Below are 26,074 nucleotides of genomic sequence, written 5' to 3'. Positions count from 1 at the left end.
ATCAGAGTAAAATCATTTTATAGATGCTAAAATTTACCTGTTTGAGTCCTTCATCAGTAAGTTTGTCCTGGTTGCCTACATGAACTTTCTGAAGTAAAGGACAGTGAGAGGCAACCGCAATAATAGAAGTGTCAGAAAGCTGTTTACACCTGTAGGCTGTATACCTAAGAAGTCCAGGACACTTAAATGCTAGAACACATACGCCAGTATCAGACATACTGCGACAATCAGAAATGTTGATTTCAACTATATTCTGACTTCTTGATGCAATTTTTTCCAATAATTCATCAGTGACCTATGAGAAAAAAAGCAATAAATTTAAAATTTTGCTACAAGAAATGTACTTTCTATTCTTCTATTAAATTTTCCCTAATAAATAATATAATAGCACAATCAGAAGAAAACCTTATTTAATATTAAAGCAGAACAAGAACTGTGGTATAATACAAAATACATACTTGGTCTTTTTCCCAGTTCCTGGAACAGAACTCCTAAAACTCCTGGAATTTCCTGATTAAGAGGAGTCTCTTTTCTTATTCATAACAAGCCCCTTTTGACCACACAGGAGTTTGTAGTAATGAAATGACTTAAGTTGAGGCTCCCCAAAAGCTTTATGTTGGGGTCTGGTCACCAGAGAGACCAAACACCATGGGATTAGAGGGTGGTAACCTTCGGCTCCAAATCCTGACTTCCTAGGAGGGTAGGGGAGCTAGAGATTGGGTTATAAAAACACTTGAACATTGAGATTTGAAGAGCTTCTGGGTTAGTGAACACCTTAAAGTACTGGGAGGGTGACATGCCCACAGACCAAATGGAAGCGCCACATCTTTTCCTCTCCCTCCCCCGCCCCAACAACTTATGTTGTCCTATGTGTCTTTTCCACCTGGCCAGTCCTGAGTTATATCCTTTACAATAAGCCAGTAAATCTAAGTATTTTCCTGAGTTCTGCAAGTCATTCTAGCAAATTACCAAACCTGAGAAAATAGGCAAGGGAACTCCTGAATTAACAGCTAGTCAGTGAGAAGTACAGGGGACTCCTGGGACTTGTGACAGGCCTACGAAGTGGAGACAGTCTTATGGGACTAAGCCAATAACCTGTGAGTCTTTGCACTAACCCCAGGAGTTACTTTCAGAATTGAACTGAATTCTTGGACACCCAGCTATTGTCAGAGATTTTGTTAGAGTGAAAAAACGCCACACATTTGGCATCAGAAGTGCTGTCAAAAACACCAAGCAAGAATATATGTGTTAGTTTTCCTTAAAAGCCTAAAGATCTGTCCTTACTAGGAAAGTCACTTTAACGTCCAAACTCACCAAAACTCCCCATAAACAAAACTGTATTGAGATTTTAAATGTTTTATTGTCTATTTTTAGCCCAGCGAATAGTGTATATCAGTCATCATGCTCTTATGAATTGTAATTTATTATACCTAATCAAATTAGGAGATACCTGCCACAAAATGTAAATTTTAATTTTACTACTTACTTCAGAATACTACCACATAGATAAGAAAATACATCATTTTGTTTATCAGCACACCAAAGATTACATACAAATGTCCATATCAAAAGCTCTTATCAGAAAACTCCAAACTAAATACAAGTAACCTTAAATTCATGTGGCTAAAAACTCACATGGTCATCTGAATTTCAAACATAATTTTTAAAAAACCAGCCTCTACATATTCCCTACCCAATCACAGAATGAATAAATCACAGGGATGAAAGGTACAGCATAGGGAATTCAGTCAATGGTGTGGCAATAGCACTGTATAGTGATGAGTACAGCATAACATACAGAACTGTCAAAGCACTATATTATATACCTGACACTAATGTTAACATTGTACATCAGGTAAACGTCAACAAAAAAATAAATAAATAAAAATTTAAAAGAAAACAAAGTTAGTATTATTCAAGTCCCTTGAGGACAAATAATGATGAAAGAAAATGCACATGATGAAATTTAGAACAGAAGAAATAACTGGAGTGTTCAGGAATACTAAGTAAGAGCCAAGGTTGCAACTACCTTTATACTTGTTGGAAAAAGCCAAAAAATGCAGACAGTTACCTTCAAAGCTAAAACTCTGGCATACCTCCCATTCTATTTTTATTGTTTTTCATCTCCAGACCTAACTACCAGTAGGGGTGAAAGGCTATTCTTAGTCTGAGTTTATACAAATAGCTCAGATATCCAGGACTAATGAAGTAAGAGCCAATGTATTATTTCACATTACTTCTTTCCACTCTTCCAGCCACAATTAACTAAATACTCACCATTTTCCTAGACACAAATTTCATGGACACAAGCAGGGAAATGACTAATTCTGTAATTATTTCAACCTCTAACCAATGAGGCAGAAAAACAAAAAGGAACTTACATACAAATGCTCAGGAATTTGCTTATTTTGTTTAAAGTGTATGAGTTATACACACACAGACACACACAAACACATGAACTACCAGTGGTGTGCTGAATTTGGCTTGTACGAACTTAAAAGAGCCTGTAACATGTACCTCTTTCCAAATCAGTGACATCATTGCATTCAGTGATACCACACTGGTAGCCTGAAATTGGCCATGGTGGGAGCATCTGCACCACAAAGACCAGCAAATATTATAATACATAGCTTTCAATTTGTTTATTTTGAAAGCTAGTTATTCAACATGTACCAGCACACCACTACCTAAAAATATCATGGAAGGATTTGGAGTAGGTTCAGCACTCTAATAAAATCGTATTCTTTTTGGATATTTTTATGTATTCCTAATGCAAAATACTAACAACCAAGTCTAAAAGAAGAATCCAACAAGTACAACAAATTATATGAAATAAACACTACTATCTTTTTTCCTAATTTATGCCACCATATAGACACACACTAGGCAGTCAGGCAATAAAGAAGACTGGAAAATTAAAACAAGATACGTTAGTCCATTCTGCTTCTAAATCTTCAACTATAAAAACTGTATAAGAATATTTATACTAGCCTGGGTGGCTCAGTGGGTTAAAGCCTCTGCCTTCAGCTCGGGTCATGATCCCAGGGTCCTGGGATCAAGCCCCAGATAGGGCTCTCTGCTCAGCAGGGAGCCTGCTTCCTCCTCTCTCTCCCTGCCTGCCTCTCTGACTAGTTGCAATCTCTATCAAATAAATAAATAAAGTCTTTTTAAAAAAAAAAGAATATTTATACTAGGGGCGCTTGGGTGGCTCAGTGGGTTAAGCCTCTGCCTTTGGCTCAGGTCATGATCCCAGAGTCCTGGGATCAAGCCCCACATAGGGCTCTCTGCTCAGCAGGGAGCCTGCTTCCTCCTCTCTCTCTGCCTGCCTGTCTACTTGTGATCTCTGTCTCTCTGTCAAATAAATAAAATCTTGAAAAAAGAATGTATACTATTCACCTATAACAATAGTATAAGAATACTATTAATAGTGTAATAATAATATATTAAAAGGAATAATAATAGTACCAACTCATAACAATGTTAGAAGGATAAAATCCTTTAGTATGTTTAAAGCCCATAGAATAGTACATGGCATATCAGCAGTACTATATAAACACTTGCCATCGTTTTCTACTATTAAACTAATATTCATAACCCCTCGCCCCAAAAAGGTGAAAAGTTTAACAACTTTCTTTGAAGGTAAGGAAAAAAGGGAGAAGATACAGAGGACTTAGACAAAGAGGATTAAGAAGCAACCCAAAATAATCAATCCACATTAAAAAATATCTTCTTCACCACAAAACCTAGCTTTAACATGATTCACACACAAAAAAAATTACTAAACATGTAATTATAAATTACAGCCACTTGAACTATCTTGAAAACTACAACATGAAAGAAGTTATTTCTGAAGAGGAATAAAGACATTTTTTGAGTAGGTCAAAGTGAGTTTCTTAGAATTAGATTCCATACCTGCTGACGACTACTAAGATCCAGCTGCTTCCAAAACTGGAAATCTAAACAAAGGTCACGCCAGTACTTGCAAACCAATGAGGCAGAAAGGCAACGCTCATCCAGGGATAAATTGGAAAATATCTGTAAATAAAAAAGGAACCATATAATATGTACTAATCACTTTAAAGGCACAGGAAAAGTTTCTTATTAGTTAGAAAAAATTAACTTTTAAAACAGAAAACCATCTTGAGTATAAGGGCCATTATTAGAAAAGTCATTGTTAAGGAGTAGCCTAAAGAGGAAGTACAGTATGAGAGCTAAGAATATGTGCTAATATCACCTTTCATGTAAAAGGAGGGAGTGGGAAAGCAGAGGGAACACAAAGAGAGTTTGCCAATATTTAGAAGAAAAAAAAAAAAGGATGGGATCGAGAAGCCAAAAACTAATAAAAATGCTTACCTTTAGGGAAAAGGAGAAAAGATTAGTAAGGGAAGGATGAAAGTGAGACTATTTTAAAGGTATGTAGTTTTACAGTTTTGACCTTGGAACCTGGTGAACTTTCATATAATTTTTTAAAAGAACGATGAAAATATATCATAAGACATTTCACCTCCATCATATTTTTTTCCAGAAATTCATGACCCCAATCAAAACCTGAGAAAAATATCGTTTATTCTAATATGGAACACCCTAAAAAATACCTGATAAGAACTTCTCAAAAAAATTCAAGGTCAGAAAAACAAGGAAAGATGGAGAAATTATCACAGATCAGGGTAGAATAAGGAGAAATGACAACTAATGCAATCCTGAATTGGAAAAACATCAATAGAAGGACTATACTGATACTGATTTTACAGTTTTGGTAAAGGTACCACGGTAAAGTAAGATAATTAAATTAGGGAAAATTGAAAACAGTTAAGGAATATACAGGAACTCTACTATCTTTGCAACTTTTCTAGATTATTGTAAAATAAAAGGCTAATTTTTAAAAGAGATTTAAAAAGTTAAAATCACAAAAAGATGGATTAGGACCAATACAGAATCTTTATAATTAAGATATGTACCAACAAATACAATGTGTGGACCATACTGAAATCCTTAACTGAACTGACTATGAGAAGATTGTTCTGAGACTATCAGATAAAACTGAACACAAAATAGATACTAGATGATTTAAAGAAAATTAATCTTCACTTTTTAGGTTTTGATTTTATAGTGGTTATATCCATACTGTAGTTATATTATGTTTTTAAAGCTATAATGCATTTTAGTTAATAATGCATTTTAGTTACATATTTGAGAGTTTATAACTAAAATGCTATCTAGAATTTGCTTTCAGATACTTTATCAAAAACAAAGTTGGTGAAAGAAAGAAGAAAGGAATAATATTGAAAACTATTAAAATTGGTTGAATGATACATGGCAGGGACCATGTTCATTATAATATTTTCTACTTTGGTCTGTATATGAAAATTTCCATAATACTAAGTGAAAATTTTAGTAAGAACACATGCTCTCACACTAAACTGTCTTATGCTAGATTTAAATCATGGCTCCACCATTTATTATCTATGTAACCTTGTGCAGATTACCTAATCTCTCTGTACCTCAATTTCCTTACCTTTATTTTTTAAAGATTTTATTTATTTGAGAGAGCCGAAACAAGCAAGCACGAGTGGTGGAGGGGCAAAGGGAGAGGGAGAAGCAGACTCCCCACTAAGACAGACACCGGGGCTCAATCCCAGGATGCTGAGATCATGACCTGAGCCAAAGTCAGATACTTAACCAATTCAGTCACCCAGACACCCCAATTTCCTGATCTTTAAAATGGGGATAATATAGTATTGACCTGACAGAGTTACTGCAAGGACCAAACAAGTATAGATAAAGTTTTGGGAACAAGGTCTGGAACAGAGTTAAGCAGTATATAAATGATTCCTATCACAACTATGATCTAAAATGGAAACCTCCAGGCAACAAAAGTTGTAGACATCTAAGCTTAAAACTCAACTATGCTTAAATCTTTAACCTGGGGAAAATAACTGCCTCCTCTTCACAACTATCATTCCTCTTCCAAGGGTCTAGTGAGAAATAAAAAATATATTTAAGAATCACAAGCAAAGATGGAGTTGAGCCCACTAAAGCCTCTCACACCCACTCATGACAACACAAAAAGCAATTAACTCAGGACTCTAAAAGGTTAATAACAGATGGACCAGGGATGTGAGCCAAAACTTACAGAATGACTAATAAAAGTAATGAGTTTCCTGAGGTTTTTTTTCCTTTTACCTCCCATCATGGAACAGGATGATCCCTGTGCAGAAGTGTATGTAAGGCACAACTAAAATACAGAGAGAAAGCCATTTTTCTGGACAGAATGTGATCCAGAGAATATGAGAAAAATCCTCGTTTTGGGTTTTCTCTTCTTTCCCTTTTCTCTTTTTCTCTCTGCTGGCCAAGTCCCAAATACTGCCTCAGTCACAGAGCTGCAATGGGGCAGCTATGCAGGCACCTAAAACCCTGAAAGTGAAAGCATCTTTCCAGTAGAACCAGCAAAGAGAACTCTGTGGACCAAAGAGTGTGAAAGGAATCCTCACTATCTTTTTCTTAACATTCTACCATAAAAGTAGCCTGAGGGGCACCCGGGTGGCTCAGCTAGTTAAGCATCTGACTCTTGGCTTCAGCTCAGGTCATGGGATCAAGCCCGCATCACACTACATACTGGGCAGGGAGTCTCCTTAGGATTCTATCTCTCCCTTTCCCTTAGCCCCTCCCCCTGTAAAGCAAATAAATCTTTAAAAAAATAAAATAAAAGTAACTCCTAGGGTGCCTGGGTGGCTCAGTGGGTTGGAGCCTCTGCCTTCAGCTCTGGTCGTGGTCCCGGGGTCCTGGGATCGAGCCCCGCATCAGGCTCTCGGGTCTGCGGAGAGCCTGCTTCCTCCTTTCTCTCTGCCTACTTGTGATCTCTGTCAAATGAATAAGTAAAATCTTTAAAAAATAAATAAATAAAAGTAGCTCCAGTTATACAAAAGTGATAGCAGCAGAGGCAACTCTAACTCTGAAAGAAACTCTATCTTTCCAGCCAGAGAACCAAGAAAAGAAGCCTCTAAGTTAAAGAGTGTAAAGGAAGGATGAGAAAAGAAGACCCTTAAACTCTTAAACTCTGTGTATAAAGTGACAAAAATCCCAAGTTAACCACAAAGCTGCATGTGTACAGAAGAAACCCAAAGTAGTACAGCAAAGTCTTTTAAAACTGAGCCAAAACTGTAATCACAGGCCAAGGAAGAGAAATTTCAGTCTAAATGTAACAATGCTGGGGCACCTGGGTGGATTAGTCAATTAAGCATCTGCCTTCAGCTCAGGTCATGATCCTATCAGAGTCCTGGGATTAAGCCACATGTCCAGATCCCTTCTCAGTGGGGAGTCTGCTTCTCCCTCTTCCTCTGCTTCCACCTCTGCCATTTGCGTGGGCTCTTGCTCTCTCTCAAATAAATAAAATCTTTCAAAAATGTTTAAAAATAAATAAAACAATGCTGATCCCTGACAAACCTAATGAAAGCCATGGATCTAGACATTCATAAACTCAGCGAACACCAAAAAATTAACTCAAAGACTCTACACCCAGACACATTATAATCAAATTGTCAGAAGACAAAGAGAGAACCCTGGAAGCAGCAAGAGAAAAGCAATTCATCATGTACAAAGGAGTCTCAATAAGGTGAACAACTGATTTCACATCAGAAACTATGTAAGCCAAAAGGCAATGAGATAACATATAGTGCTGAAAGTACTCTATAGATGGCAAGACTATTCTCCAAAAATGATGGAGAAATTAGAATATTTCTAGATAAACAAAAACTGAGGCAGTATGGCCCCTTGCACCCCTTTTATTTTCTATGTGACTGAAAAGGCAACTATATAAAAACAATAATTATAAATCTATATGAATGGGCACAAAGCCCACATAAAAGTGTAAGTTGTAACAATAACAACATAAATATAGGAACAAAGTTTTTTTGTTTTTTTTTTTTAATTTGACAGATAGAGATCACAAGTAGGCAGAGAGGCAGGCAGAGAGAGAGAGAGAGGAGGAAGCAGGCTCCCAGCCAAGCAGAGAGCCCGATGCGGGGCTCGATCCCAGGACCCTGGGATCATGACCTGAGCTGAAGGCAGAGGCCTTAACCCGCTGAGCCACCCAGGCGCCCCGGAACAAAGTTTTTATATACCATGAAACTATACTGGTATTCGTAGTTTAAGTGTCTGACAATAATTTTCACTTTAGTATGTCTAATATTAAGCTTGTAATTGCCATGACATCCATTTCAAAAAAACATTTATCTTGAGTAAACATTATTGCCAACTGTATGACATAACTACTAAAAAACAACAAAAGGAACTAGTTTCTCACCACCCATTAACGTCTTTCAGAAAACTCCAGGTAACTTAGATAACTGACTGCTTGAGTGACCCTGTTTCTCCCTTCTCATGACCTAATTCCTGCTTTTCTGCTTTAAATTAGCCAACAGAGAGTAAACCTGCAAAACCCTTGACATTCCACCCTTGAACTCTAATAAGGGCAGAGCCCCAAGAGTACTCTTTCTCTCTACCCTCAATGTGGCTAGATGGTGCCTGGTGCATTACATATGTCATAATAAGAACCAGAAGACCTGGCCAAGCTATTAATAGGGGCCCTGGTAGCAGAAATATCTGTGGAGCATGCCATAAGTAAGGTGTGCCTAGACAAATAGAAGCAGAGAGAAAGGCTCTCTGCTTCTATTTGTAGGCTCAAGATCAACAGAACAGTATTAATTCAAACTAGAATGTTGTAAATTGTGATGTTAATTATAACCCTACAACAAATATTAAGAAAGTAACTAAAAAAAAATACATATAATGTGTATTTCTGTATATATACACATACATACATACACTAGAAGAAAAAGAAGGTAATCAAAATAGTACACTAAAAATATCTAATACAGATGGAGCAATGGAGAAATTGATGAACAAAAAGTATAAGACAAAGAAAATGGCAAAAGTCTTTCCTTATCATAATTACATCAAATATAAAAACATCAAACTCTCCAACTTAGAAATAGAGAATGAAGGAATGAAACAAGAAGATGGTCAGGGGTGGCTGGGTGGCTCAGTGGGTTAAAGCCTCTGCCTTCAGTTCAGGTCATGATCCCAGGGTCCTGGGATCCAAGAGCCCCTCATCGGGCTCTCTGCTCAGCAGGGAGCCTGCTTCCCCCTCTCTCTCTACCTGCCTCTCTGCCTACTTGTGATCTCTGTCTGTCAAATAAATAAATAAAATCTTTAAAAAAAAAAAAGATGATCAAATTACACAGTGTCTATAAAAGACTCACTTTAGATCTAAGGACACACATGTGTTAAAAGTAAAAGAACGGAAGAATGTATTCTATTCAAATAGTAACCAGAAAAGAACTATAGTGTTCACACTTTTGTCAGACAAAATATACTTAAAAACAAAAATTGTTATGAGACAAAAAATTACAGAATGATAAAAGGATAAATCCACTAAAAAAGATACAATAATTATATATGTATGTGTAACAAAAGAGGTCCAAAATAGGTGATTCAAAACCTGACAGAACTGAAGGGAAAAATAAACAGCTCTACACTACTTAGAGACTTCAACACACCATTTCAATAACGGATAAAGCAACCAGACAGAAGATAAATGAGGAAAATGAAAATCTGAACACTTAAACCAAGTAGGCCAACAGATATTTTTATACAACACTCCATCCAACAACAGAGTATACATTCTTCTCAAGTGAACATGGATAAACTGTTAGTCACAAATCAAGTCTCAATAAATTTTCAAAGACTGAAATCATATATAGTATCTTCTCTGAACCACAAAAGAATAAAATCAGAAATCAGTAACAAAAGGAAATCTGGAAATGTCTGGAAATTAAACAACACACTTGAAAACAATCAATAAGTAAGAAGAAATCAGAGGGAAAAATAAAAAACATTTTAAGATAAATGAAAACAAAAATACAACATCCCCAAATTTATGGAATATAGTTGTAAATAACTGTATTAAAAAGAATAAAGATCTCAAACGAATAACCTAACCTCCCAACTTACAGAACTACAAAGAGGAAACTAAATACAGGCCAAGCAGAAGGAAGAAATTAAAAATCAGAGCAAATAAAAAAATATAGACTAAAAAGATAATAGAAACAATGAAAACAGAAGTTAAATCCTTGGAAAGATCAACAAAACTGACAAACCTTTACCAGACTAAAAAGAGAGAACACTCAAGTTACTAAAATCATAAATGAAAATAGAGATATTATTGTCAAATTTACAGAAATAGAATTATAAAATACTATGCCAACTAAATAACCTAGATGAAATGGACAAATTCCTAGAAGGCATACAAAGTACCAAAGAACTGACTCAAGAAGAAATAGAAAATCTGAATAGAACTGTAAGAAGTAAAAAGATTAAACCAGTAATCAAAAAACTTCCAACAAAGAAAGCTAAGGAACAGAGAAAATAATTAGGGATACATTTGAAGAACTAAGACTAATCCTTAAATTATTCTATAATGGATGATGAGGTAACACTTCCTAACTCATTCTATGAGGTCAGATTTACCCTGATACTAAAGCCAAACAAAGGCAAATTATAGACCAATGTCCCTTATGAATACAGACGCAAAAATCTTAAGCAAAATATCAGCAAACTGAATCCAGTACATATTAAAGGATTATATACCATGGTGAAGTAGGATTTACCCCAGGAATGCAAAAGTGGTCCAAATGTAGAAATAAATCCATTTAACACACTGCATTAATAAAATGAAGGGGGTTTTTTGGTATCAAATTTTTTTTTTTTTTAGATTTTATTTATTTATTTGACAGAGAGAGATCACAAGTAGGCAGAGAGGCAGGCAGAGAGAGTGAGAGGAAAGCAGGCTCCCCACCAAGCAGAGAGCCCGACGCGGGACTCGATCCCAGGACCCCGAGATCATGACCCGAGCCGAAGGCAGCGGCCTAAACCACTGAGCCACCCAGGCACCCTCAAATTTTTATTTTATTACCTATGAATTCCACCCCCTCCTCCAGTAGATCAAGAAGGTAATACAATAGCATTTTTGACGGTTTGCATTCCTTTTGGAATATACAAGTTTCCAACTGTTTCATTGCTTTTCAAACTAAAGTACATCTTTTAGCACTTCTTGTAGCTGAAATGAGTTGATGAACATTTTCTCAGGTTTTACTCATAACACATTATTTTTGTTTCTTTTTTTCCTTTTTTCCTAAGACAACTGTTGAGTGTATACAGAATTGAGTGTATATACAGGTTTTTTGTGGGTTTTTTTCCCACTCATCACTGGAAAAACATTGGTTCAATATTCTCTAAAATCCATTATTTTTGAAGCTATGAATCCTTTGAAATCCTGTTCCATTTATATACAGCACTATCTTCCTCTCACTGCTTTTAGATGTTATGAATTGGGTTTTTTTTTTAATGGCATCTCAACAGATACAGAAAAATCACTCGATAAAATCCAATATCCTTTCTTGATAAAAATACTTAGGAAACTAGATATAAAAGGAATCTTCCTTAACTTGGTAGACAGCACATCTATTAAAAACACATAGCTAACATTATACTTGATGGTGAAGGACAGAACATTTTTCCCCTGAGATGAGGAACAAGACAAGGATGTCTGCTCTCTCCATTATACTAGAGATTCCAATCTGGGCAACTATTCAAGAAAAAGAAATGAAAGGCATCCAGGAAAGGAAGAATTAGAAAGTTCTCTATTCACAAATATCATGATCTTTCTTATATATAAAAAATCGTAAAGAACACACACAAAAAATTTAGAGCTAATAAGCAAATATTTCCACATATTAACAGTGAATAATTCAAAATGAAATTTAAAAATCATTTCCATTTATAATAACACCAAAAAAATGAAATACTCTTTTTATAGATTCCATTTCTTCATATTGAGATTCACCATTTGTTGAGTCAGTGTCATATTTTTTGCTATAATTTGAATACTTCCTTCTGTTTTTTAACATGTTTATAGTTTTGGCTTTTAAATCTAATATCTGAGCCCACTCATAGTTATTTTCTATTAACTACTTTTTTTTTCTTAGTATAGGTCACATTTTTCTGTCTCTTGACATGTCTCATAGCTTTTTGTTAAAAGCTAGACATTTTAGGAGTGCCTGGCTGGCTCAGTCAGTTAAGCATCTGCCTTCAGCCCAGATCATGATCTTGGGATCCTGGGATCAATCCCCACATCAGGCTCCCTGCTCAGTGGGGAGTCTGCTTCTCCCTCTCACTCATGCTCTCTCCTCTCTCACTCTCTCTTCCTTTCTTTAAAATAAGTAAATAAAATCTTTAAAAAAAAAAAAAAGAAAAGAAAAGATATTTTAGGGGCACCCAGGTGGCTCAATCAGTTAAGCATCCAACTCTTGATTTCAGTTCAGGTCTTGATTTCAGGCCAGTCTTGGTCTCAGGGTCCTAAGTTCAAGCCCTGTAGTAGGCTCACAACCCTGAGATCAAGAGTCATATGCTCTACCAACTCAGCCAGTCAGCCACCCCAAGAATTTTTTTGACATTTTAATTTCCCTGGCCTTAAACTGTGGGATCTATGTCCCCTGCAGTGTTGATATCTCTGCTCAGGTTTTAATACTTACATACTTTTTTACTCTGGCTTCCAATGGAGGTTACCCTATGTCTGCATAGCTTTATTTTCAGCTAGTTGTCTGTGCAAAGGTATGCTCATACATCTCAAACCCGCTCTTCAATCTGTGCCGGGGATGGGAAGAGCACATTCAAGGCTTAGCCAGTTCTCAAGTCTGCCTTGGCCCATGTCTTTTGCTAAACACTTCAGGTCTCCCCTGTACATGTGTGTGGTTTCACAGTTAACAAAGGATATGTGAAGCTTATCCCTTTTTAGTTTTCTCACTTCCAAGGTCTGACCCATCCCAATTGGCACCAAAACCTAAGACTTGCAAATATGTGGGTTTTCACTATTATATTTCCTATCAAGTTCATCACTTCAACTTGACATATACCGGTTTTTACATGTTGCCACAAGTTGACTTAGCCTCTGGCAGCAAGGCTGCTAGTTTCCCAAACTCTGGCTCTTGCCAAAGGAATTGGAGAATGCAAGAATGCTGTAGACATCAACTGTTCTTAAGCACTAGCAATTTTCCCAAGAATAAATGCTTCTCAATTTTTTTCTGCCTTCAATCTCCAAAGCCCAAATAGTTGTAGGCAATTTTGCCCAGTTTTACTTTATTTTTATGGAAAAGATTCGCCACTCTTCCTGCAGCTATAGCTGGATGTCCCTCTTTTGTGGTTATTTTTATGCTCATTCTCCTCATTTTATAAGATGAAAAAATAAAGATTCAGTCAGGGAAAGTAGACCATTTGTTTAAAGTTAAAGAACTATGTGGTTTTAAGGGGTTAATCCACCCCTTAACACGTAAAAGATATGTAGAACATGGTCATGGAACAATGAAGCACCTTGTTTAAAATATATCTGACTTTGGACTGTACTTTCTTTTTTTTTTTAATATTTTATTAATTTGACAGAGAGAAATCACAACTAGGCAGAGAGGCAGACAGAGAGAGAGGAGGAAGCAGGCTCCCTGCGGAGTAGAGAGCCCGATGCGGGGCTCGATCCCAGGACCCTGGGATCATGACCTGAGCCTAAGGCAGAGGCTTAAACCCACTGAGCCACCCAGGCGCCCCTGGACTGTACTTTCTTTGAACATTAGTTTGCTCTTTTGTTAAAGTGAGATGATTGTTATAATCCACAGATAACTGACTAAATCTAGGTGGATCTCCATGAGTTTTAGTTATCCAGCTGAAAGGAAATCTATTAAGTGTGTGAAGGGTAGATAAAACTGGTCAGAAAAGATGGATTAAAAATAAAAAGGCAGGGGCACCTGGGTGGCTCAGTGGGTTAAGCCGCTGCCTTCGGCTCAGGTCATGATCTCAGGGTCCTGGGATCGAGTCCCGCATCGGGCTCTCTGCTCAGCAGGGAGCCTGCTTCCCTCTCTCTCTCTCTGCCTGCCTCTCCATCTACTTGTGATCTCTCTGTCAAATAAATAAATAAAATCTTAAAAAAAAAACTGCTTTTAAAAATAAAAAGGCAAAATATTAAGCTGATATTCCAATGCATATATAATAGATCTTTGTTTGTGGTAGGCAATCTGCACAATGGTTATTTATTTACACTTACATAATGCTCTCCGTGAGTGTGAACTGGATTTAATGACTGATCACTTCTAATGAACAGAGTATGGCAAAACTGCTAGGATGTTACTTCTGGGATTAGGTTAAAAAAAAAAAAACAAAAAAACTGTGGCTTCCATTTTTGGGTGATCTTGGATCTGTTGCTCTGGGAGGAGTGAGCTGCCATGCTGCTGTTAGCCCTATGGAGAAGCCACAGGGCATGGCAAGGAACTTAATTAAGCATGTAGCCAACAGCAATGAGGACCTGAGGCCTGCCAACAACTTCACGAGTAAGTTTGGACAGGAATTCTTCAACCCCAGTTGAATAGTTCCAGTCAACACCTTGAATACAGCCACATAAGAAACCCGGGATCAAATGGGGCCCATCTAAATCTCAAAGAGATTATTACCCCACAGAAAATATAAAATAATAAAATTTGTGGTTTTAAACTGTCAACTGCTGGCATAATTTGTTACATAAAAATAGATATCTAACACAATATTTAAATATCCCTGTATTTCTTCCTGTCATTAAAATACCCTCTCCCAAATCTCCCAAATCTTAACTTCTGAGAAAATAACTACTTCTCCTCCAAACTATCTTCTTAAGTCATTTAGCCAACATTTGTGCACATGTACCTCGGTTTCTGTGAGAGACACCATGACTTGAGATGCGTTCACTAGCTTTAAGATTATATAGTCAAAGGCATTTCTGAATTTTCTTTGGATAATTTGAGATTCAAGAGAAAGTGTACTTCAAAGTTGAAGAAAGAGAATGTTGGTCTGTCAAGGACTGACCTGTAACAACATTTTTATTAAATAAAGAAAACTATAAAGGGGAAAAAAGAGCCTGAAGAACATTGGGATGTCACTTATATCAACCCAGGAAATTGCTTACTTTAACAAAGGTGTGTTAGCAGTAGTTTGAACATGACAGAAATTCAAACTAAGTAGGTGTAGGCATTCTAAGGATGCAGAAGATCCAGGGAGCTATCATTTTGTACCTTGTTGCTCTGCCATCATTGCCTTCAGCTACTAAGTGGAAGATGGCTTACTCTTATAATCCGAATGGTCTAGCCCTAAAAAAAAGGAAGAGGAAGCAAAGGGCAAGCAGCTGCTTTTACGGTATGACAAAGAAGTTGTACACATTACTTCCACTCATGTTCTATTACCTAACATTTAGTCACAGAGCTACACCTATCTACAAGAAAGGCTGAAAAACAGCCTTTAATTAGGTGACCACATGCCAAGTTAGAACATGGTAAATTCCGTTACTAAAAAGAATATGAGGGGAATGGATACTGGGAAACAGCAGTGACTTCTAATCAGGACCTGGGTTGAAAACAAACTTAATATTTTTTTTTTTAAACAATTTTATTTATTTATTTGACAGACAGAGATCACAAGTAGGCAGAGAGGCAGGCAGAGAGAGGGGAGGAAGCAGGTTCCCTGCCGAGCAGAGAGCCCGATGCGGGGCTCAATCCCAGGACCCTGGGATCATGACCCGAGCCGAAGGCAGAGGCTTTAACCCACTGAACCACCCAGGTGCCCCAATATTCTTGATCTTTAGTGGCAGATCTGGAAAACACAACTAAAATATGAATTACCAGAAAAGGTACAAATCATATCACAGATATAATCTGAAATAATCACTCCCAGCAACATCCAAATATTCCTGAGCCTTGAAAGATTCTATTTTTGGGGCGCCTGGGTAGCTCAGTGGTTTAAGCCGCTGCCTTCGGCTCGGGTCATGATCTCAGGGTCCTGGGATCGAGTCCCGCATTGGGCTCTCTGCTCGGCAGGGAGCCTGCTTCCTCCCCTCTCTCTGCCTGCCTCTCTGCCTACTTGTGATCTCTCTGTCAAATAAATAGATAAAATCTTAAAAAAAAAAAAAAAGATTCTATTTTTGACCAAGGCATCAGTATAAAATTTCAAAAGATAATTCAAACTGAAAAAACTTCCACAAAACACATTGTTGTTTAACACTTGGTCAGACCTATCCCCCAGAACCTTATAGTACTTGAAAATCAAAAAAGCCAATACCTGTATTTGGCCATCTAATTTTTGATAAGGAGATTTTATCTGTTATCAAGTATTATTATAAAAGTTTATGAATAAGCAGATGGCATGCAAGTTACAGAAATAATACTTGAAAAGAAGCAAACCTGTGTAGTTATTTTATATTGATTCCTGTTGTGTCAGGGACTATGCTGGGTGTCATGAGAGATACAGAGGTATTCAAGATAAAACAAAATATTCTTGGGGTGCCTATGTAGCTCAGTTGGTTAAGCATCTGCCTTCAGCTCAGTCATGATCCCGGGGTCTGGGATCAAGCCCTGTGTCAGGCTCCCTCCTGAGCAGGGAGCCTGTTTCTCCCTCTCCCTCTGCTCTCTTTGTCAAATAAATAAAATCTTAAAAGAAAAAAACCCATAATATTCCTGACGACTTATTGTATGATGCCATTTACATGAAATTCCTAGAAAAGACAAAAACTATATAGGCAGAAGGCAAATCAGTAGTTGCCCGGGGATAGGGGTGTGAGCAGAAATTGCAAAGACTTTTGCAGAGTGAGACTGCAAGGAGGCACAAGGAAACTATTTGAGGTGTTCTAAAACTGGGTTATAATAATGGTTGTACAGCCCTGAACACTTATTAGAACTCAAACTGTAGCGGTGCCTTAGGTGGCTCATTTGGTTAAGCATCTGCCTTTGGCTCAAGTTATGATCCCAGCATCCTGGGATTAAGCCCCTTGTTGGGCTCCCCACTCAACAGAGTCTGCTTCTCTCTCTGACCCTCCCCCTGCTCATGCATGCTCTCTCTCTCTCAAATAAATAAAATGTTTTTTAAAAAAACTCAAATTGTACACTTAAAATGAGTAAATTAAATATCAATATAGCTGTTTCCCCCCCAAAAAAAACATCCACAAAGCTCTGTATTTCTATCATTCTATCATTTTTCTTCCCAGAATCTTTGAATTCCCATTTGAGACAATGTAAGTGCACATACACAAACATCACCTATTATAATAAATAACTAAGCAGATAATATCCTTAAGATTCAGATAGATTACCTCTTCACAATCATCTCAGAATTATCTATTTCAACCAAGTTCAACTTTTCTGCCCTTTTTCAACTTTTTTCCATGTATATCATCCCTTGCCTCTTAAATATTCTACTCATATTACCTGCCAAAATCTTGAAAGTAACATGTACTAAATAGTCACTTGAATAAAGTACTGTTCAGAAAAACAGAAGCGCAAAACCTACTTCTGATACTTTTCTAACCACACACCCACAGGGAAGTCACCTAAAACTATTCCCTAGTCTATAATTTAAAATAATTTCTTGCAATTTAATCATTAAAATTTAAGGCACAGCAAACTTATAAAATCCAAACTATTACTACAGATTGCTACTCTACAGTAGAGTCAGATATTATGAAATTTACAGAAAAATAAGTTTTATTCTAGAGCCAGTCACAGAATTCAACAAAACACAAAACTTTTTTTTTAAGTATTTTAGGAAGAGATACTAAAAAAGGATGTGTCCTTCCGACCTATACCCATTATTCTTTGAGCACTTCCTTATGCTCTAGGACAAAATATTCTAGGCTCATCTTGTACTTTCCTGGTACCAGTTCTGTAATCAGCCATTTCTCCAACAACACTGATTCATTTTAGTAGAGAATGGTTTTTAGAGGCTAAGATCTGGATGCTAAGTGCATACACTGTTATTGGGCATTGCTTCTGTAAGGCCCTCTCAAGAGGACAGGAGTAGGGAATATACATATGTATGTATGCATGTAACCAATCACCCATCACTATTCTAGCTACTTCCTCCACACAGATGCTCTTAGCACACCACTTTGGCTCCAAACTTGAGCAAGACTCTTGAAAAACAAAAATTATATTCAGCCAAAATTTAGCAACTTTTTCGGAAATTATTATGCTAATATTAAATGTTTTCATATATGCCTTCACTTATTATTCTGTATTCCCTATCATTTATACAACTTGATGTCCCAAAGGCGGGGCGGGGGGGAGAGGGGGGAGGCCCATGATTATCCCCTTGACAGCTACATTACAAGGCACCAAAATGTACAGAATTCTCAAGATAAGAAACAAATCTCACCTTTTGTGGTCTAAGTTAATCAAGATTACTTGGCATTCTTCAACAAAGAAAAATCTAGAACCTGACTTCCTAACAACATTCCATTTCAGAGCTTACTAAACTCATCCCTAGAATTGCAGAGATATACCTTCTAGAGGTTATCTGGTACTGGAGTAGTAAGTTAAGCATTCATGAAATGCTACATATAACTTAGTTCCTCTTACCCACTAGTAGTCTACATTCAAGGCTTTAAAAAGTAGTATTACTTTTTTCTTTGACTCCCATTTCCATTGCTTTCATCCTTATTTTCATATTTTTAAAAAAAAGGTCAGGTATATAAGCCTTCCCCCAAAGCACATTTCTCTTATAAAATTCTTTCTTGATCACTAGAACAACCTGTTAGCAATAAAGGTGTAAAAAATCAAGACTTAATAGCTACTAACACATTATTAGGGGTGCATGCATGGTGCAGCAGTTTTCTAATTGTGGTGACAGATTGTGGATCTCTCACCTGGTTTTCTCTGGGGGAAAAAAAAAAAACTAGGTCTGCTGACAGAGAGCAAGATTCCTAAACAAAAGCACACAAAGTCTCTAAATATTAAATACAGATCTCAAAATACCAGTTACTCAAATATTAACACTAAAAGAAAAGTATTCCACTGCTATTATTTAGTAAAATTGTTGCATAGTGGCTCCACAATATAAAAATCTAATTGTGATATCACAAGGCAGGACTGTTTTAAGTTATAAAGGCAACAGGTGTCAAAGACTGAAGCTACCTCAGTTCATCCAAACCAAGCCATCAACCAGTAAAAGATCAACTGTAACAGGCTAAAGTCCTTAAGAAAATGCTATTCCCACAGATGACCTTTGAAGAGCCTTCCCTACTTCTCAGATTTCTTAAAGACCACAATTCAACCCTACAGACCCAATTATAAAATTAGCCTGTGACTCATAATAGCTTAGAAGTTGTCTGGTGTAAGCTCCTCCCTGCCAACCCCAATTCAGGAATCTCTTTCATAAAATCTCTAAGAGAAGATTACTGAGACCCTCTTTCATGATATATTGAAAAGCTCTCTAGGCCTGCAAATAGTGAGAGGGATTCCAGTCCAGGGTCCGACTTTCATTATCTAAAATGTCTTGGAGTCTTCAGGCTTGTTTTTTCACGCAAAAGAAGTGGGGAGTAATCAGAATTCAAATGTCTCTTCAGGTTCTGAAGTTAAAGCTCACTATTTCAAGAAACAATTCATTGTTTTTACACAGTTCATACTGGTAGAAAGGATTTTCTAAATTTCTATATGTACATATTCTTCAACCCTAAAATTCCACCTTCTTGAAATTTGCCAAAAAAAAAAAAAACCCTCACTATATATGCACAGAAAACATCTGTTAACATTGTTGGTAGTAGTAGTAAGTTGGAACCATTCAATAATAGAAAACTACAGTAGGGTATAACATTATGGAATACTATGCAGCAGTCAAAAAAGAATGAAGAAAGGGGGTGCCTGGCTGGCTAAGTCCATAGTGCATGCAGCTGTTGATTTCAGGTTTGTGAGTTCAAGCCTCAGGCTGGGTGTAGGGATTACTTAAATAAATAAACTTTTTTTTTTTAAATTTTTCAGAGTGGGGGGAGCACAAGCAAGGGGAGCAGCAGGCAGAGGGAGAACAGACTCCCCACTAGCAAGGAGCCTAATGTGGGACTAGATCCCAGGACCCTGGTATCATGACCTTAGTCAAAGGCAGATGCTTGCTTAACCAATTGAGCCAACAGGCATCCCTAAATAAATAAACATTTTACCAAAAAGAAAAAAAAAAAAAAAGAAAGAATGAATGAATGAGAAAAATAGAATGAAAGAAGCTATATACATACACTACTTACTAATAAGGAAAGACTTCCAAGCCATACTATTAACAAAATTCACAACATGAACATTTTGATGTCATTTATGAAAAAAAGCTATGAAGGTTTACACAAGTCTTCCTACAAAGACAGAAATGTTCTGGATCTGCACAGTCCAGTATGGTACCAGCCAGTCACACATGACTACTACTCCCTGAAATGTGGCTACTGTGACTGAGACACTGAATTTTAAATTTGATTTAATTTTAACTACTTTAAGCTACCATACTCTACAGAGCAGCTCTTGAAGAATAATCTAAACTGGTAACAGTGTTTAGTTACCTCTGGAGGGGAAACTAGATGAGAAACTAGGGGTGAATCTAGACAAACTTTTATCCTACCTGCATTATTTTAATGTTTTAAGGCAAGTTACATAAAAAGAAAATTTTAAAAGAAAATCTTTTGATATTGAACCAAAAATCTGCCCTATGAACTGCCATCCAGAAAAAGAATTTAGGTAGGGTTTTGGTTTTTTGTTTGTTTGGGTTTTGTTTTTTGCTGGGTTTTTTTTTTTTTTTTTTTTTGGTTTTTGGTTTTTGTCTGTTGGGGGGGTTGTTTGTTTTCTTTTGTTTTGCTTTTTGCCTGGAAAAAAAATTTACCTGGAAAAAGCTGGTAGATTTCCTTAAAAACAACCCTTAAATCACATTTCCTTACATTTCTCTTTCAAACTCTCCTTCCTCCACATCCCACCACCTCCCCCCCCCCCCCGGCCCCGCCTTTTTACAACTACAGTAACTTCTGGTACAAAAGATAACAGCAATACAGTCATAAAGGCTACTGACCCATTATTAGGGACGAAGGGCATGCTTTCTAAAAATTTTTCCAATAGAGGTGATAGATTTGTATCTCTGTATGCAACAGTTCTTCTTGTACTATAAAAACATCATCATACGGCACCTGAGTGGCTCAGTCAGTTAAGTGTCTGCCTTCAGCTCTGGTCATGATCTCAAGGTCTGGGGACTGAGTCTGGCATTGGGCTGCCTAGTGAGGAGACTGTTTCTCCCTCTTCCTCTGCCCCTCCCCCTATTTGTCCCCTCTCTCTCTCTCAAATAAATATAATCTTTAAAAAATGAAAACATCATCATAGCTCCTAGAGTCTTCTCGTCTACAAGAAAAACACTTCCAGTTCTAACCAAAAATTGAGCCAGACCCTTTCACCATCACATGGCTTTTATTTTGGCTCACAAAACAACTCAGGTCAGGATATTAACATTTCTTAGAGGCTTTTCTTAGTGGCATGGTATATTCACCTAGAGTATCAGCCCAGACTTCCTAAACACCTAGCCATTCATTTGTTCATGAATATTAAATCAAAGCTACTAAATACCAGCCACTGCACTTAGCGGAGGGGATAGAACAATGAACAAAATCTATGTTGACAGAGCCTCTTCCACCAAAAGCCCTATTCCTAAAAGTTGGAATGGATTGGTAAACACTGAAAAACCTCAATTCAATTCATTCCAATAGCCTAACTCACTTCATGCTGAATACATCTATGACTATAAGACACACACAGAGAACCTTTACTCAAGTTTCTAATACAAGAAAATCTACCTAACATGTGTAAATACTCCAGCACAGAGCGCCTAAGTGGCTCAGTCATTAAGCGTCTACCTGGGGCTCAGGTCATGATCCCAGGGTTCTGGGATGGATCCCTCCCTGCACTGGACTCCCTGCTCCACCGGAAGCCTGCTTTTCTCTCTCCCAATCCCCCTGCTTGGGTTCCCTCTCTCACTGTCCTCTGTCAAATAAAAAAAAGAAATCTTTAAAAAAAAAAAAAAAAGAACCCCTCCCCCACCACCTTTAAAATAAATAAACACTCCAGCACAACAGGGCAAATCCAATGAGTAAAATCCTCAAATGTCCTTCAAACCAAGTGTTGAACAGTCCACAGAGAAATCTGAAAAAAACATTTTTAGCAGATAATCTATTCTAGCGAAACTTATCTAAACAAATTTTCTTTATTATGGGATCATGTACCCTTTTTTGGCGGGGGAGGGGCATTAAAATGTTCTCTGCCTCCTGAAATGATGATTTGGGTGGAAAGCAGAAAGTACTTGCATTTTGTTTTGGTTTTTAAAAGGTCTTACCTGCTAAATAACAAGACAGCAAATCAAACTTCTATACCAAATATCTGATGATACTTGTCATTTGCTGATTTAAAAGACTCAAGAAAATTGCTCTTCCCTAAAATGCATACCCTGAACACGGAGTAGGCAATTACTCCTCCAGAAAGTACACCTCCATACGAGTTAAATCATTACATTTTGACTCAAGGAAAAGTTATGCTTTCCCATTCTTTTGCTATATTATTTACAAGAACATTGGTATCACAGTAAAACAGATCTAAACACATAGGATTATAAATGTGCAAAAACTCTAATCAAAAAAGTGTATTTGCGAGAGTAACAATTGTAACTGATGATAGTTACATCAGTAACAGTAAAAGTAGCCAAATTCTTATCTAGGTTATTTTTGCCCGGTATTAAATATCTCCCATACTGAAAAAGAAGGTTTACATTTATTAAGTTGGCCAAGGGGGGTGGGGGGAGGGCAATGAGGAAAAAATAACTTACTAGTAATAATAACACTAACTTCGTCACTTAATTAAATTTCTCACTAGCACTAACAAAACTGCAAATTTTACTTAGTTCGAAGTGAGACAAAACTCCCATAGGACAGGGGCGCCTGGGTGGCTCAGTGGGTTAAAGCCTCTGCCTTCGGCTCAGGTCAAGATCCCAGGATCGTGATCCCAGGGTCCTGGGATTGAGCACTGCTTGGGCTCTCTGCTCAGCAGGGAGCCTGCTTCTTCCTCTCTCTCTCTCTCTCTCTCTCTCTCTCTGCCTGCTTCTCTGCCTACTTGTGCTCGCTGTCTGTCAAATAAATAAATAAAATCTTAAAAAAAAAAAACATCCCATAGGACAACCACATCTTCTCCACTCACCCATATTCCCAACAAAAAAATACTTTTGTTTCTACCTTCTGACAAACTGCATGGTTCTATATAAGGAATAAAATGTAGGAAGGCAACAAAAAATAACATAAATCAAAGGACTTTCAAGTCCAGCAGGCTTAACTTTCCCAGACTGACCCTTTGTGTGTGTGACCTTGGACAAGTCAGTCAACTCTTTAAGCCTCACTAGATTCTAAACCCCAGAGAGCAAAGACCACTTCTGCCTGAGTTATTACTGCAGGCACACAGCGTTGAAATATCAATGTCTTCTTGTATAAAGTGGTGTTGTTAATACCTATTTCACAGCGTTAAGTGGGTGATTAAGATTTTATGTATATAAAGCTCAAGCACAGTGCCTGTTCATGGTAAATGTTCAATTAAAGATCACAGTTAACGACATCAACTAGCAGCTATCAAACCGGTAAGTACTGTTGGAAGACCTTCAAATACTAATATCCAAAATCTTTAGTAGTAAATGTAAATTCCTCAACTGATAAAAATATTTTCGAAAATCTACGAAGAGTTTCTAAACCAGTGGGAATCTAGTAACAGATGAATCCTGAATTGTGGTAACCCAAGCTATTAAAAGGCACTAACCAAACTCCCAAGTTTTTCTACTTCAAAAAACAGGCCATAAGCATCTTCCCCATTGGCTTCTCCCCTTCGGACTTCTCTGGCTATCAGGGAACCCCCTCCTCCGCGCTTAGGGGGAGGAGAGAGAAAACCTCCGAGGCGGGGGCCGGGGTTGGGGGAAAGCACGCATCCCTGCGCCACTCGCCCAGACCCACCTTGAGCAGGATGGATGGCGGCAGCTGGTTGATGTCTGGGGTTTCAGGGGGTGGATCCCTGTGACAGTCGCAGGGGTTTTCGGGGGGCTCCTGACAGTCCGCGTCGCCGCATTCATGCTGCTGCTGGGCGGGCGAGGGGGCGGTGCCCCCCGCTCGGGCCGCGTCCCCGCCGGCCTCTGTGGGGGCACCTTCGGAAGTGGGAGAGGAGGGCGGGGGGCAGAGCGGCTGCGGTGGCTGCTCGGAGCCCTGGCAGCAGCCGGCGTCGGGGGGCCGCGGCGGCGAGGCGCCTCCCCCCGCAGGCCCTCCGCCGCCGCCGCCACCGCCGCCGCCGCCGCATCCCCCACCGCCGCAGCGGGGCTGCTTACACGGGGTGCAGGCGGGAACCCCGGCCCCCTTCCGCTTACACACCATTTCTGGGGGCGTAGGGGGCTCGGCCGGCGGCGGCGGCCCCCGGAAGAGTTGCACGGCAGCGGGCGGCCCCAGGAAGCGCACGGGCCCCACGCTGGCCAAGAAGAGGCTCCGGCCCTGCTGCTCCCAGGCGGCGGCCGCGGCCAGCCCCAGCTCTTTGCAGCAGGAGGCGGGCGACGAGGCCGAGGCGGCGGCAGCTGCGGCGGCGGCGGCCGAGGATAGCAGGAAGCGGCGGGCGGCGGCAGCACAGTCCTCGGCAGCCAGGGCCGCGTAGCGCCGCGCCAGGTGCTGCGAGGAGGCGGCCGCGGCGTAGGCCCCGTCCCGCGGCGGCGGCGAGAGCGGCGGCTCCTCCTCTGGGCCGGCGGGGGCGGGCGCGCCGGGGCTGTGCACGATGAAGCAGAGCATGCAGGGCCCGCGGAAGAAGCAGTCCCGGCTCCCGGGCGCCGCCGGCTGGGGGGGCGCCTTGGCCGGGGTCCGGCGGGGCAGCCTGAGGAGAGGGCGGCGGCGGCGGCACCAGCTGCAACAGCGAGGCCTCTTCTGGCTCGGGCGGTTACGCGGCTCCTTCGAGAGAAGGTGGCCCATATAGAAGGCCCCGAGGAGGGGGACCGGGACGGGGAAGTAGGGAGGCCCGGAGAGGCGAGCTCCGGCAGCGGGACAGGCCGCTCGCTGGCTCGGCCTCGGGCCCGCGGCGAGGTCGCCCTCCCGGCGCACACACACGCACACACGGGCACACACGCGACGGTGGGGGGTGGGCGTCAGCTGCGGGCCGCCCGGGAGCCCGACGGGGGCTACATGCTTTGCCCCGGGAAGCCGGGAGAACGATGGGCGCGAGCTTTGGGGACGCGACGGAGAGAGCGAGCCTGCCGGCTAGGCGACCAGTCCAAGCCTGGCCCGCCGACTCAGTCAGTGCGGCGGCGGGGGGGGAACGCGGGGTCCCGCTCGGACCATTTTAACTGCGGCTCCGCCGGCGGCGCGCGCGCCCGCGACACAGCTCGGAGCCGCAGGAACGCGCGGCCCGCTCGGGGAGGGGGCGGAGCTGGCTGCGGCGACGCGCTGGGGGCGGGGGCGCGGGCGCCCGGCTGCTCACCGGCAACCGCCGCTAGGCAGGGACTGCTGGGAAGAAGCGGGCCAGCGAGCGCGCGGGGCTCGCGGGGAGAGGCGCACGCCCCTCCCTCCCTCGCCCAAGGTTTCGCGGAGGCCGCTGGGCCCACGCCTCTTTTCTGGGACGGGAGGAGACGCTTCCGAGCCAGCTGTGTGACATCCGTTTGCACAGCCGCGCTGACGTCTGTAGGTGTAAGTTCAAGAACTGCCATTGGCCGGGAGCCGCTGCGCTCTTCCCCTCACCCCCACCCCCAGACTCGGAGACCGAAGCCACGGAGGAGCCTTAAAAGGTTCCGCCGGAAGGCCGACTTGGGTCACTCTGCTGCCTCTCGGGTGCAGCACCAGATGTGTGGCCTTTGGGTGGTGTGACCCTGCGTTCTCACGTGAGGAGCTAATGAGTGGTGCCGCATCGTGTTTTCCACTTGTTTTTATACTTGCTTGCGGCCGACTGCTGACTTCATAACTTTATTTCAAAGTGAAAGCATATATCAAGTTACCTATGCACGCCGAAAAGGTAAAACAGTTTCTCAACCCATTGAGTCATCCAGCAACCAGGCTGCAAGATGACTGTCATCTGCATTCTCGAAGTCCCATCTGTCCATCCATCGTACACCTTAAAAACGATTGTGCAGGGCGCCTGGGTGGCTCAGTGGATTAGAGCCTCTGCCTTCGGCT

The 26,074-nt window shown here is 40.2% G+C and overlaps 1 protein-coding gene across 1 annotated transcript in view; it reads right to left on the bottom strand.

Annotated features, from left to right (window-relative positions):
- Positions 1-25,190, bottom strand: part of FBXL17 (F-box and leucine rich repeat protein 17) — a 512,415-nt gene extending 487,225 nt beyond the window's left edge. The window contains exons 1-3 of the mRNA XM_045999573.1: positions 23,891-25,190; positions 3,913-4,035; positions 38-295 (exon numbers count right to left, since the gene is read on the bottom strand). Coding sequence (XP_045855529.1) covers positions 38-295; positions 3,913-4,035; positions 23,891-24,880 — 1,371 coding nt within the window. The 5' untranslated portion in view covers positions 24,881-25,190. The remainder of the gene's footprint in view (positions 1-37; positions 296-3,912; positions 4,036-23,890) is intronic.
- Positions 25,191-26,074: the final 884 nt, after the last annotated feature.

The sequence above is a fragment of the Meles meles genome, chromosome 3, assembly GCF_922984935.1.
Source record: "Meles meles chromosome 3, mMelMel3.1 paternal haplotype, whole genome shotgun sequence".
In the NCBI taxonomy this organism is placed as follows: domain Eukaryota; kingdom Metazoa; phylum Chordata; class Mammalia; order Carnivora; family Mustelidae; genus Meles; species Meles meles.
The sequence above is the reverse complement of the archived record's forward strand: the minus strand, read 5'-3'. Positions and strand labels throughout refer to the sequence as shown.